This window comes from Boleophthalmus pectinirostris, unplaced genomic scaffold, assembly GCF_026225935.1.
Source record: "Boleophthalmus pectinirostris isolate CB_2022bp ecotype Guang Dong unplaced genomic scaffold, ASM2622593v1 HiC_scaffold_15, whole genome shotgun sequence".
NCBI lineage: Eukaryota > Metazoa > Chordata > Actinopteri > Gobiiformes > Gobiidae > Boleophthalmus > Boleophthalmus pectinirostris.
In genome coordinates, this window is record NW_026571070.1 from 23548939 (window position 1) to 23564661 (window position 15723).

The 15723-nt window shown below is 38.1% G+C and overlaps 1 protein-coding gene across 1 annotated transcript in view; it reads left to right on the plus strand.

The window, feature by feature from the left end:
* Positions 1-15723, plus strand: part of malrd1 (MAM and LDL receptor class A domain containing 1) — a 37375-nt gene that overhangs the window by 19539 nt on the left and 2113 nt on the right. Inside the window, exons 22-33 of the mRNA XM_055150818.1 lie at positions 354-479; positions 590-751; positions 2509-2666; positions 3803-4004; positions 4340-4618; positions 5170-5295; positions 5989-6055; positions 8155-8240; positions 8390-8486; positions 8586-8646; positions 9648-9743; positions 9830-9873. Of these exons, the coding sequence (XP_055006793.1) occupies positions 354-479; positions 590-751; positions 2509-2666; positions 3803-4004; positions 4340-4618; positions 5170-5295; positions 5989-6055; positions 8155-8240; positions 8390-8486; positions 8586-8646; positions 9648-9743; positions 9830-9873 (1504 nt within the window). The remainder of the gene's footprint in view (positions 1-353; positions 480-589; positions 752-2508; positions 2667-3802; positions 4005-4339; positions 4619-5169; positions 5296-5988; positions 6056-8154; positions 8241-8389; positions 8487-8585; positions 8647-9647; positions 9744-9829; positions 9874-15723) is intronic.

The window sequence follows — 15723 nt, forward strand, 5'->3', positions numbered from 1 at the left end:
TTTGACTGTTGTTTATATAATAGATATTTTTTCATTCTGTACTGTCTTAATTTCCAGTAGACACCCTTTACTTTACTTTAAACCCTGTGGCCCATATTTCCATAAAATCTTTAAAATCTGAATTGTACTTTTTATAACATATCTATTTTACTGAAAGAATGAGACATGCACATTTGTGACCATGGTTAAAATTAAGTGATAAAATAAGACAAACGTGAAATGAAACTAATGTTTTGGACGGTCCCTGGTTAAAAAGAATGGCAGTAAAATCCAATACAGATGATAAAATGTAAGGACTCACAGGACTCCACGAAACAGTAAATATATATTTTGCTAACTATACTGTGTCTTAGGTGACGTACCGGTGAGTTGCCCTTCTGTGACTGACTTTGTGTGCCTGAGTGGCCATTGCATCGAGTCTCACCTGGAATGTGACAGCAAGCCCGACTGCGCAGATGGATCGGACGAGATATACTGCGGTGAGTAGAAAGAGAAATTACCTGCAAATCCATCTTCTGTTACAAGAGGAAATCAAGATTGCCCTTGCAGACCTTTTATTCCTCATGTCTCCTCTCTACTTCTCATGCAGATCATATAGCTATTTTGCCTGGCTCCTGCAATTTCAACATGGAGCCCAGCCAGTGGGAGGAGGGCTGCCAGCTTTCTCAGGACACCAGTGATGACTTTGATTGGACCATCAGTCACCAGAGTCACACTCCAGGAACAGGGCCTCTGGCTGACCACACTCAAGGTCTGTCTATGCCCACTCTACTACAGAGAGATTCAGCCAATTACTGCTTATATTCAAGGCGATAGTGACTACAGTGGTAAAGTTGCTTGGCTCATAAATGAAAGCTTGGGGTTTAGTCCCAGTTCTGATGATTGTATATTGTTTTGGTGACCTTGAGCAAGATACTTTATTTACCTTCCCTATTTATGAATTTGATGAGTTAGTGAATAAGAGCCTGATGGAGGTCAGAGTGGCTGTATGGACAGATTGCCCCAGGGCAGTTGTGGCATCAGGGGCATAGAGTGCATTATATAGCATCTTTGAATGTCAGTCATTTTACTAGTTAATTCTTCTTATAATTGTCAAAACAGCCATTACTACTATCTGAACATGCTAACTTAACACTTGAATGATGAGGGTTGCGTTGCTCTTAAAAGCTATGACAAATTAATAAGAGAGATCATTTTCTGTGGGGTCCATATGAAATAGGCAAACAATGATATATGTCTACCCCTTAAGTATACACATATTCAGTATTACCACCTCTGACCGCTTAACTTTATTGAAAGTGACCCACTAAATGTTATAGCTTTGAACAACTAAAAGCCAGTAATGTATCCTGATCAATACGCTAAGTCAAGCTGAACTCCACCCCAATATGCTTTTTGTTGTCTTAATTTGTCAGTAATGGCTTTAAGTGAGAATTATGCTGCATCTCTTATTCCCACTTCAGTACTAAACCGTATTGATTTACCTGTTGTTGTTAACTGATTGTGCAAAGAATCAATTTTCTTGTGAGCAGGGATCAAAAATTCATGCTGGCAGCTAGAGCCACTTGTCTGTATTTAATCTTATATTGCAGAGGTTGGAAAAGGTATTCTTACACATGCCCTTACCGCCCTATCATAGCTTTTATTTTACCCCAGCTCTACTGGTGTCTGTGAGTTTCTCATCTTTCTTAATTGTGTCCAGTTAACTTTATTGATCAAAAAGATGAATGTGGACCCTAGTTGCTGTGTCATGCTTTGAACTTAGAATACCGCCAGCAAGCAGATCAATAGAACTGGCCAGTAGAACTTCCTATACACAAGCATTAAATTGAACAAAGCCAAAATATGCCCAGTACTCAAAACATTAAATTTCGTAATGGGCTAAATGCATGCAGATCAGAGAGGAAAATCAGCCAATGATGGATCTATAGCTGTGGGTGGGAACAGGGCCTGGTGCGTGCCGTGGATAGTGATGGCCTTAAATCCCCTCTAACTCAAGTGGAAAACTCCCACTTTGTTCTGCCATATTTTCTGATGCTGCCTTATCCCAGAAGTCAAAAAATGTCTGCAGTATTTCACCCCAAGAGACTATTTTCAAACCAACACAATATGACTTCCTTTCTCCCCTAAATACTGCAGTAAATTGTGTGTGGAACTAAAGGGAAAACTGTACAATTGGATTGGGTTTGGCTGTGGGTTTGGAATTGGTTGTTTAGATATTACTAGTTCAATTGTCAAAAATTATTTGCACAAATGCCTATTATATTTCTAGCATGGAAAGCTGTGGTCATATGTGTTTTTTATTATTCCAAATTGGTAATTAAAATGTATTCACTTCTAAATACATTACAATTAAGCTGATTATAAGGGTCCAGTTCTGCACTGTGTAGACCTGCATGATACTTAGTGATTTAGTAGTAGAGAAAGTGGAGGGCTTTGCTGTTTTTGGTGGGTTAACATTCTTTAATAGAAAAAAGCAAAAAATAAACTTTCTTGTTAACATGTTAGGTGGTGGTGGGAACTTCCTTTATATCCACTCAGCAATTCAGCGAGAAGGTGATGTTGCCACGGTGACAACTCGGGCCTCATACCCTGCCAGCATCGGCCTTTGTCACCTGCGCTTTTGGTTCTACATGCATGGCTCTGACAGGATGGGAACTCTCAAGGTAATTTCAGCTCCCCTGCATTTCTGTAAATAATTTAAACATCCATTTAAATGTTGGTTTTCACATTATCTATCATCAACCTGACAGTTTAATTTGAATTTGTCATAAACCTCAACTTCATGATCAATCATTCAATCCCCAATGGAGTCTCCGAAAGTCTGAATGCATCTCAGTATGTCTGCATGGCCCATAGCGAGTAACAAATACAAAATTTGAATTTAAAATGACAAGCTCTAAAACTCCCCAAAAAAGGCAACAAAACAGATGCAATGGAAAAGATAAGATAAGAGCTGGTAACACTTTATAATAACTAGAGTTAGGCAAGTATTTTATTGTTTAAATAAAGCACGGACAACAACTTCATAAGGAACAACTGTTAACTAAGAATCATTCAGGCTTTATATCTGCTTAATTAAAACCCCAACTCCTAACTCTAGCCCCTCAATTAGACTAATTAAGGTGGTATTAATAAATTATATTTAGTCTAGAGGGATCATTGAAGTCTTTAAATTTTGATGCAAGGGATTACAAGCAACTGAAGCTATAGCTAAATTGTATTAATTATTCATTGTAAATATCCTTAAAGGTCCCATATTATGTAAAATGTACTTTTGTGAGCTTTAAGCCATGTTTTACTTCATCAGAAACGTACCTGGAGTTGTGTTTTGTTTCATTCATTATATGTTTGTGTAATATTGCATTATAGGGCTGCCTGGATGCCCAAAGCTCAAAACTTACACATTGTGATGTTATGTAGTTGTAGTTAATATATACCATTACCTTCTGGTCAGTAGAGATTGGAAATTCCATGCCTGAAATTATCAAAATGATTGTAGTGAAGGTGCATGGAGTTTAAAAACACAGTGGAGCAGTTCTGTTACCACATGGCATCACAAGGTGGAACAGAATGTTTTCCCGTTTGAGAGAAGAATGGATTTGTGTGTTAAACATGTGTAAATGAAACAAAACACAACTCCAGGTATGTTTTTGATAAGGAAACAATATTATAACATAGATCAGGAAATAGCATAATATGGGCCCTTTAACATTATCATATATACAGTGTAAGTTGGTGATTTTTTTGTGTGTGATTTCACTATTGATAGTACTGTGTAACTCTTATTATGTGTTCATAGGTGTACACTGTTGGAGAGAGCGGTACTCCCCTCCTCATGTGGGCTGTGACCGGGAATCATGGCCCTCAGTGGAACTACGCTAACATCGTCCTGTCCAACACTAGTCCTTTCCGGGTGACCTTCCAGGGAGAAGTGGGGGGAGACATGTGGACAGACATCGCTTTGGATGACATCTCCTTCACCGAGGAGTGTGTTGCTGGGGGTAGAGTCACTTCTTCTTTGATTTGTCAATTCCCTCTCTTTTCCACCTGCTCCACCGTCAGCCTGCATCTACAGCTCTCTACTGTGCTTCTCTGTAAAGTGAGTGCAGTGTAAAGTAATGGACCGGGTTGGCCTGTGGAACATATACATTGAGCGCTTAGGGCAGGAGGTGGAAACCAATTACATTAATATAGTTTATCTTTCTTCACCTTAGACCTGCATTGTTCCTTCACCTCTGAACTACAGCTGTCTTCAAAACCCAGTGCTCTCTAAAACAGATGCCCTCATTTGCGTTGTTGAGAGGGATACTGATGGGGTCTATTTGTGCTATTGCAGGTTCAGTGACCCCACAGCCCATGACCTGTGCTGCAGACAAGTTCCAGTGTTTGTACTCCTTCCAGTGTATATCTCAGAGCTGGAGGTGTGATGGAGAGCTAGACTGTGATGACCACTCCGATGAAGAAGACTGTGGTTCTCTGATACCAGGGACACTGCCTCCTCAGGGCCGCTGTCCTGTGGGATATTTCCAGTGTTCCAACGATATTTGCCTGCCCTCCATTCTGCGCTGTGATGATGTTCCTGACTGTCCCCAAGGAGAGGATGAGTACAACTGTCGTATGTATAAATTTAAAATAGATAATAGACAATCACTGCTTTATCATACTTAGTGACAGAAGCATTCATCTGTAGCATATTAAACCATCACAGTCACACTAAAATTTATAAAGTATTAAGTGTTTTGCTTAAGGGCGCAGCATTATGATATACTAAGAGCTATTGGTTAGTTTCAATATTGTCAAACCAACCAAAAGCATAGTGTAGCATGGGAAAAAACAAATTTAAATTTAAAAAACAATTAAACATTGTCAGAGCACTCAGCTCCGCTATTACAATGCTTGAATTCCTTAAACTTAAGTCATGAGAGACGAGGTGGTGCTCTGAACTGTGTAAGTCATGGCACAAGGAATATCACAATGCATCTTTTAGAAGGCTTGACATGTGAGCAGGATTAGTGAAATCAAGTAGCTGTGCAAAGACAATTTTACAGACAGTGATCAAAGGCCCAAACAGCACTTCTGAGTAGTTTAATCCTGTTTGTGAACTCACACCTGGTCAGACGTCAGTGCACTCGTGAAAACCCCATGTCTGTCTCATGTTTTACTCAGCCATGCTGCAGTGTGGACCAGGGGAGCTGGTGTGTGAAGATGGGCCTTCTTGTATCCCAGTCCACCAGCGCTGTGACCACTCTGCCGTCTGTAAGCCTTTCCACCCTGATGAGTCCAGCTGCCATGGTAACAGCTCTCTCCTCCCGCTTTACATTGTTTCTGATATTTTTCACCATATGCAACGCTTATAATTTTACTCCAACACCCCCTCGTGTCACTTACTCAGCGGCGCCTTAACCCCTGCCAGAATATCATTTGCGTGTCCCCATTGACCGCCTGAGCAGTCACTCCCAGGACATTTTCAAGAGAGGCTGCTGTCTTTAAAGCACACCTCAAAGGTCTCTACCCACTGCCAAAACACATAAAAACGTTTTGGGCCTCTTGATGAATACAACCAGGCCACATTTAGTCTGAATTGAGTGCAAGCCCACAGTCACTTTATCAAATGTGGAGTCTGAAACACCATTAAAGATCTCTGACATCAACCTAAACTGTTCAACACTCTTAAACCTGAAATAGCCTATACACACTTAATTCATATACACATTCAAGAGATGAAAAATTGAGCAACTTTCTGCTCCAATGTATGTAGTAAATCATATTGACTAGTGCTTGACATTTAGAGGTAAATTGTTCTCCTAGGCAACACCATGTGAAGAAAAAAAACATGCAATTTTGCCAAAGCAGCCGCAAGGATACTGTCTATTGGTTTGTAAGGAAAGTAGATGTTTTATGACTTTTTGTTTTCTGTTGTTTGCAGTGCAACAAAATACATATCAGCCATGTTATACTAAATAATACTTTTGTTTAATCTTACAGAGTGCCCTCCGATGTTTTGTTTGTTCCATGGTATGTGTCAAGTTGAAAGGCTTGGCCCTGTTTGCATGTGAGTTTAAGCCTCCTCATTCTTGCTGACACAAACATGCACAAACAAACTGATAATGATCACGTGTGCTCCTCCGCCTCTTTCCCCACTCTGGCGTTTATTTGAGTCTTAAAACATGAAAATCCCATCAGTGTTGTTGCTCTCTGTGGAAAAAACATGCTCCGTGAAGCATGTGGGAATCTGCACATCCCCTCAAGCTTAACCGGAGAGCTCCTGCCTCTAATGCCTTCCCGGGAATGACTGATAGATATCACCAGTCAAACTGTCATGAGAAAAAGTTCACCACATGAGCTATTATTAAGAAAGTGACTTTTTATCTGAGGTCTCAAAATGCATCTTTTAGTTATTGGCATATTCATGTGTTTAAGTCAGGATGCTTCTCTTTATTGGACACCATTTGTAGGACTATAAAAAATCTTATGTCAACAGTCCTTATATTTTATCTCTCTAATATCCATTGATATATACTCTAATCTCATTATTTAATTGTAATGCAGAATGGTGTGTGTGTGTGTTTTTTTAATTTCGTGTTTATATCAGGTTTGCCATGTGAAAAATTCCTTTGCCAAGGACTTGTGCCGTCTTCCTATTATTAGTCTCTGCACAGTAATCCATTTGTCTGTATTTACTGGCACAAAATAATATAAACTCTAAAATCCAAAGAAAGTTTCTATCCACGGCTTTCAGAATGATGACATTTTAGGACTCTTGCCATAACAATTTAAACCAAAATATTATATCATTTGAATGGTGAAAAGTCCTCAAATTGTCACCTAGAGGAAACAGAAACCAATTAATATTTTTTTCCGCTGCATTAATTTGGTCATTCATTCATGCGTTGAGTTCGGGCCTGCTTCCGATTTGTCCTTGAGTCCAACATTCCTGAGAACACTGTGGCTTCTGCTGCCTCCTCTCATTATGTAACACACAGTAGCTCTCCTCGCTCTCCTCTATCACAGCCCTGGTAGAGACCTGGGACCACCTGAGTCTCCCCATTCACCTCCATACCAGTGAGAGCCAAGTCATCACCGGACCTACTGCCCAAGCCCCCCTGAATGATAATGACTTAGCCTGGCTCCACACGCTTCTGCTGCTGCTGCGTGTTTCACATTAGAAGGTCGTTTGTGCAGAGGAACTAGGCTGATTTTGAACAGATGTTGACTTGGAGCACACTCTCAGATCCGGAGAGGAGAGCAGTGTACCAAATCAGGCAAACTATTTACAAGCACACGCTGTTTTCATACTCTAGCTGACATGCTTTTGCCTGATTATTTTGAAATATTACCAAAAGAAACGTACACAGACTTTACTTTACTGTGCATTTTATGCTATCTAATAATTTTGAATAGTAAACCATGAATTTTACTAGAACAGTATTTCACTAAAAGGTTATTTTACAGTGGATTATAAATGGTTTCATTCAAGGCAGCTGTGAGATTTGGCATCACCTAAACAGTGAAAAACGCATTTAGGTCTGTGGTTTGCCTCAACAGCAGTAGGTCATTCCCATTACCACTGTTCAGGACTGGGCCGCTGTCACTTCATATGGTATGAAACCTTAAAATGCAGCTCATAGCGTCCTTGTGTTATGTTGATCAATTGGACAAGCAAGTATTGGACAAACTTTAGAAAGTTAACAAAAATGTCAAATACAGGATAATAATTTTGAGTATTATGTTTAGAACTGGGAATCAGAGGGTTCCTCATGATACAATACACAATACATAGCTCACGATACGATATTATTGCAATATGGTGATACATGCAATTATCACACATATTGCACATGATTTAATATTGCACATTTTTTAAGAACCAAATACATTTTAGCAGCAATATTTCCTTTTTAAGTCACTACTTGTACAAAGTTCATATGAAAAACATATATATATATATATTTTATCATCAAAACAGTGTCACGTTAATAAAATTGTAGTGCAGTCACAAAAAAAATGTCAATAAATATTGTATCTATACAGCAGCCCATGATAATAATACTATATCACCAAATTTAGTATCACAATCTCAATATCTCAATATTTTGGCACACCCCTCATTATGTTATTTTTGGTATTTAATTTCATATATTTGAATCACAGATGTTTCGATGGTTGGACTGGTAACCGTTGCCACAGAAAGACGCCTTTGACGACCCCATCTCCCACTCTGGAGGACATCAACTTTGGTAATAAACAAACTCTTACTCCTCCAGTCTGTATTACATACAGTAGTCTCTCCCTTATGCTTAAAGTGCTCTTACACATGCTGTTAATAGTATGCACTGCATTAGAGATAGGGGCCAAAATTAAGACTTATGAACTTCCCTCTTATTAGATGCTGTGTACACTGGCATTGGCATTGGGCTAGTTCTGCTAACAGCTGGTGTGACTGTGTGCATCCTCGCTGCTCTCAAGAAAAAAGGCTGTTTAATGTGAGTATTGGCAGCAGTAGAGAATCCCCTGCTCCACTTGTGTTGATGATGATGATGTTGGAGAAAAGCTTGTAATGAGTTCATTTGTCTGGCCTACAGAAAGCCCAGACCGCTGGACTATGGGGTGATGGATGACCCCATATTTGACTGGAGAGCAGAGGTTGGTGCACTCAAACACAAAATCAATCATCCAAAGATTTAATTCTGGTGATATTAGGTTTATGAGTCGAATTCTTCTCCAATTCATCTTGCTTTTATTCAATAAGTGGATTTTACATGAGCACAGGTCATAAGGTGGTATGTTTTTGATTTAAAACAATTGATTCTGTGGCCTCTGCCTTTGGGGACCTATGATTCAATTTATTCCAAATGTAACTGGTACTTTAATATTAAACAGAGGGGAAAATCCTTGAGATTCATGATCAGTGGCTGCTCTTAGTCATAAAATTCAACATTTTATATGCAGCGTTATAAATATTAACTATAACAGATAAGGCAAGCGTACAAATGAAGTTATGCTGAGTTTCAAGGAATACTATGTAAAGATGCACTGTTCCTGCTGAAGGGTCTGCCACCAGCTTGTCTCCATAGAATTGCTTTGCCTGGAATGTTCACATTATGGCATTAGATGCACATATCTATCAAAGTTATGGGTCAGATCTGTGAAAGGGCCATAAGAATAAAGTAAGAATGCAGGTTTTTCTTGGTATTTTTAGCAGTTTAAACACATGTAATTGAGTGCTAGATAGATACATTTAATTCCGTACTGTGGAATATTCAAGGCAAAGTTAGACATTTATGAAAAAGATATAGTAGAAATAGCAGCAATAGCAGAGGTAACAAAGTAGTAGTTTTCATTAGCAGCAATCACATCTCACATCACATAACTGTAGATGACATTGACACATTCATAATGTTGGAATCTCTGTATAAATACATGTAGGTGTGCACTGTTTTCACTGCCCTGACCACTGTGCTTCAACAGAAACAGCCTGCATTTATTTCTCTCTCTGAAGGATGATGATGTTTTACGAAGGTTAGATATGCAATTATAAATGCATAACAGGTCAATTAGGTTCTGATTGCACCCGCGCTTTATGTGCTGTAACCTATTAAGACCCACTTGATTTTAACACTGTGTACATGTCTTCTTTCCTCTAGTTACCATCTCTGGAAACAAGCAGCGCTAAGCCTGGTTTGAAGAGTGGTGGACAGGACCTGTCCATCAGCGTGTACCCATGGAAGAATGAGCCAGAGGTGAGCGGGATGCTCCTCTATTTCTCTAATTATCAGTGTAAAAGTCATCCAAGTGATCTATGTGTTTTTTGTGTGTGTTTTTCCAGAATCGAACTTGGAACGCTTCCAACCTGTCCTTTTCTAATCCATTGTACAACTGCCCCGCTGATGCTAATGGTCCAGACTGCACAAGCTCTGAAGCATAACAATGAATGACTTTGCATATCCATTCTGCACTAGATTTAGGTCAAAATAACACTTAGTCCTAACCCTTTGATTTGCAACTACTATAAAAATATGCAATTATTTTACAGACATGTGTTCAAGATTAATAAGCTATTCATTTTCTACCAACTTTACGGGACATTGGCTGCAGGGGTCTTTTTAACTACTTTGGATTTGAAAACAGCCTAAAGCCAGTTATTCAAACAGCCATCTATAAATTATGGCCAATTTAAATTCAACAAGTCACTCGTTGGTATACACTTTAAGATGAAATTTGATTTTTTGGAGCACTTGGAAACATTCACAACTATAGAAAATAAATTGAGATACATTTATTTTTTTATTTAGCAGACTTTGTTATCTGTTTTAATTCCCACAAGTGCAAGTACAATTGTTGCCTCTGTTTTATTTGCAAATTAAAATCCATTACAAGTCAGACTTCCAGCTCCTTTGTGTGCAGCAAGAAATGGCTGCACATTTTTCTTTGGAACAAATGCATCATTAACTAACTCAATGGGTATTTTCTTTAGTTAAATAGCATAATAAATCTTTCCACATAACTTTTAAAAGAGCTATTTACATAATGATTTACATAAATATAATATGCAATATACTGTTCAGATTCATCACCTCACCTTTTATGTGAAACATCTTACCTCTATCAAAGTTCATTGTTTCATTCTCATTTATAATAAAACCACGCATACATCATATGGTGCAGCCCTCTCGTCTTTGGTTGGTTGCACTTAATGAAAAAGTAATCAAAATACACTTCTCGTCTTCCATTTTGGCCAAAGATCAGGTTATGAATCTTTAATTTTCAGACTTTTTAGACTTAGATGACCACATTCACTACTGCCATTGCAGTTTAGCCTCGTCCTCCATCATCTGGTGTCTTTGCTGACTCGGGAGGTGGAGATTTATTACACTGTTATACAATCCATTTGAGCATTTCAATTGCTGCTTATATTGTTAACTGACCTCTCGTTCCTAGCTCCTTCTGTCTTGGAAAAGGACAAACCAAATTTTTTAAAACACTTGGGCTCATATTTGAAGGTGCACTGTGTAACTTTTCTGGTAAAGGGTCCACCATCTGCTTGTTTCCTTGCTGATGTTATTGCTTTACTTTGAATGTTTCACAGTATGGCATTAGTCTGATGTATCTTGCAATTATACCACTATGGGTGTGTTTATGCTCAAAAATACATTGAAAAACATGTATTCTTGCTTACTGAGAGTGGGGTTGCCTCACCACTGATCTAACCTGAAACCCTGTGTGGTACTGTTATTTGCTAGTCCCCATGGATATAGAAAATGTAATGCCATACTGCAACTTTCAAGGCAAAGCAATAACATCTTCATGGAGACAGGTTGCGGACCCTCTACCAGAAAAGTTACACAATGCACTAAATATTTCAAAGATAATTGGATTTTACAAACTAGTAATATGACTAAAATTGATATTATGACAGTTGCACAAGCATGGTAAAAATCTGAGATAGCTAATAGACCATGATCTTTTGCTGTATAAAATATCAGTGACACTGATATTTTATAGTATTTAAATCCATTTAAATGACTGTATTCAATGAATGCACCAAAAGCGCATCACGGCAAGTACTGCTGAACTGTGTAGTACGTAGTAGTATGATTTCATTGAATGGACACCATGAAAATATGTAATCTGGAGAGTCATTAGATAATACTTTTATTCTATGGTTAAAATGCATTATACAAAAAGCTGCACTCAAACTAACCCTTTGTTTTCAAGTGGCTTTGCAGAGTTTGCTTAATCCATTGACTAAAATATAATGATGCTTTGGTGGTCCCACACAATAATGTTTCTGGTAGCTTCAACACTGCTGCTGAATACAGTGTAGCTCCAGGCTTTGTCACTTACCCGTCAGCTTTCACTCAACTATTGTTGTCCCCATTTGTTCATGACTGAGCCCACATAAAGGTCAGTGTTTTGTTTGTGAACAGATAATGAGATAAAGAAATCCTGTGCAGTTTCTCATTGGCTGTTTTAAACTCTCTTCCCTCTCAACATCTGTCTCTTTTGCTATTTGCATATGTTTTCTGCATGGTGGTAAATCCATGATGGCACCTGCACTCACAGTCTGAAGCACAGTGGGATTTCTCATTGAAGTTCACATCACCAGTTCACTAACTTTGTAAAGAGTTCTTTGTGTTTTGAGCTGTAAAACTGTTTTATCTCGGCCTATTCCTTCCTGTCTATTGCACAGTAAAGATTCATTAGGACTTTAAAGTGAAGGCTGTTTACGCAAATTGTTCTATCAGTTACCACCTGCTCGTTCACATCAAGAGCTGTTTTCTGCACTATTGCTTCATTATATTGCATACTGTTATATAAGCTTATGACAAACTCAAAACAGTCAGTTTTTTTTTTGTTTACTGTAGGTAGATACACAGAACCTCTCACTAGGCATTAACCCCTAGTGAGAGGTTCTATGCCTAGTGAGAGGTTATATTTATCACTAGGCATTGACCCCTTCTTTTCTAATATGTCTAGACCTTAAATGAAGCTAAAGGGATATTATTTTCTGTATAATCCTTTTTTCTAGTGAGATGGGAAACTGACTGTAAAAAGAAAATGCTGAATTGATAAGCTCCATCTCTTCATAGTTGCATTATAGTGGCAACACCATTATAACATAACATGTAACATAAAATGCTAAAATGTCTCAATTTGCATGGTATCTTTTAAACTTCAGATGTTGTTATGGCATTAGCACTACCAGTATTTGTAGTAGGCTTTTTATGACTGGAGTTAATATTTTGGCCCTGTGTTATAATTGGCCCAGTGTTTTTAAAACTTTAACATTAGAATTAATTCCCAAAAGAGTAGCAAGCAAGCAGTGCTGAAACCATAACATGTTTATAATGAATACCATGTGTCTATATTTAGCACCAAATTTTTTATGTATTTCAGGAGCTGTGGAAAAACTAATGATGTCCAAGACTTGGTGGAAAACAAAACAGAGGGAAGCTTGTGTTGCATGCTTCACAGTCTGGAGTGGCCTCATCAAAAACAGTGCCTTACAACTCAACAAGTGAGCCGGCTCCAAAAAACAGAACAGCAGAATGTAATGGAAAATGCACAGTCACCTCTACCACTCAGTCCTGCTCAAATATGTAACTTTCCTCAGGCATTTTGATGGACTTGGGGAGTATGATGAGTTCCACTGACAAAACACACTATGGAATGGCCAAGTTGCAAGAAATCAAAATCCAATCCAAGTGTACTCAAGAAAAAGTACTTTAAAAACATAACTGGTCAGACTGAAGTAAAAATACTCATAAAACTGAGTACATNGTGTAAAAAAAAACTCTTATCATATCATCAAATGCATTGTGCTGTGATCTATGACCTTTACTGTATATATAACGACAGTGAATATAATACACTCCCCATGCATTTTAAACATTATAAAAATAACGGCTGTGCAATAGTGCAACAGGTGCATTATGCTTCAGTTTTCTTGGTGGTCCTTAAAAATGCAGTGTAACTTTTCTGGTGGGTTCAGCTACTGCCTTGTTTCCATGGAGATGTTGAATTAAGATGTTGCTCTTAAAAACACCTTGAAAACTACATTCTCAGTGTTAAGTTAAGTAAGTAGTGGTTCCTCCACCAAATGTTTGTTGACCGCTGACTGTGGCTTTGCTTATTTTATATTGTCTAAATTAAACTAAAACTAAGCTAAAATTAATAATTTATACACCTGTTTTGCAACGCAGACTTGAATCTTATTTTATCATCATCATTTTATCTTAGGTTAGGACAGTTGTTTTTAACCAAATCAGAAAGCCTATATGCACACAAATAAACTGTACAACTGAATTTATTGCAAAATAATCAGTTTCTCCACATTTATAGTCATCAAATTTTATACTGGAGTGTATTGGACTTGTCTGATTAGCCATAAGCCACTAAAGACAGAGGAGCATGTGCTTTGTTTTCATTTTTGGAGACGAGCGATGATTTGATCTTCAGTGACAGCCGTGACTATCTCTTCTATACAGATGTGAGCCGTCTGGGATTTATTTACTTTAAAGTGTAAAAAACATGTCACATTTGTCATCAGGACATTTGGGTGGGTCTGGACATCTGGAAAGCTCTCTGCCATTGTCACTAATGCCAAAGGGTGCTGATAAAATCCTACGCAATTGTATAAGGAAAAAAGTGGGTTATAGGTGAGTACATTTAAGTAACTTTTTTTTATTTATTACGATATAAGGTAAGGTTAGTTTGAATCTATAAATATAACTGTGGTAAATATGCAGACATGACTTTGATCACTTTCTAACTGATCTCATTACTACATAATTTGTTCATGAGTATGTTCCTGAATATGCTGTAACCAGTGTATTCACATTTAATAATTAAAGCAACATCGTGTATGCCATGCCATGTTCTGGATATGGCATGTCACCTGCATTAAGTTTTATGCCATACTTTGTTGTATTACAGTTAAAACAAGAAGATTTCCATGGAGACAAGCAGGAGAAGATCGTATTCCAGACCAAATAAGAGTCAGCTTTATGGAGATGCAACTCATAAATATGCTCATAGTAAGAACGTATGTTTTTCAGTGCAATTAAAACATCAAAAAACATGCTTTAATTTTAGGTTATTTGTTGGATAAAAAGTTAAATGGTGGAGCTGTAAATGGTTAAACATTTATGCATCTTATTATTGGCTCTAAAAATAATAAATAATATTGCAGAGATAATATATCACTATCAATATCTTAATATCAATATCAACATGTTGCTTTGAGGACACATAATTTGAATATAGAGTTTATAATAAATAAATGTGCTTAAACATCACCCACTCAGAGTATTTCAAAGTAGCTGATAGGCCTGGACATTGATTAAAAGCATCTTTCAGAAGAGCATTACAGTCTCAGTAAACCATTATCTCAACTTAAGCCCAGAAACCCTCCTCAGCTGAAATCGCCGGCTTAAGGCTGGACTCTCACATGTGCAGGGGACAGGAGCAGAAGACGGACGTGCCGGTCGATTGGCATTATGCTGCCGGCCCAAATAGCCCCTTGTTTTTGTTTTCATCTGTGGGAGAACCATTGCGGCTGATGACTCCTATTTAAAAGACCATCCAATATGCAGGGATGTCACCTCAAACTGCCCATAAACGTAATTGCCCGTCCATTTGCCACTGCCTTTAGAAGCCCCCAATAAAAGCAGCCTGTCAGACGCAGCTGCCACAAAAGTTTAGTGACAAGTTCCTCCAGCGAAAAGTTTTATAGATGCCCGCGGTGCCCAAGCAAATATGGGAGAAGTGACAAGAGAGAGAGAGGTAACAACCACTTGTGTCATATTGTAAAAAATGAAACGTCTGCCTATAATCCCTTACACTTGGAGAGGCGAGATTACGGCACGGGTGAAGCAGAGTGTGAATGATTGTGTATATCAGCTCTGACATGCAGGTTTAAAGGATCAAAACAAGCAATACAACTGGGGCTAAACAAAAGGGGGCTCATATTTTATTTCTCAAAACAAATGTATTCCTCCGGCGACAGATAAAGTCATATTAGAAGGGGGGGAATTGAAACGGGCATTTGCTCAAACTAAAAATGTAACTTCTAATTTTAGCAGCGTTTTAGTTCAAATGCAACACAATTACTGATACTACATCTGCTACTACAACACTACTGCAGCTTTGACTCTATACTTCTTCTACCACTTTCTGCAGCTGCAACTTTTTCCATCTAAGATAAAAAAAACAAAAAAA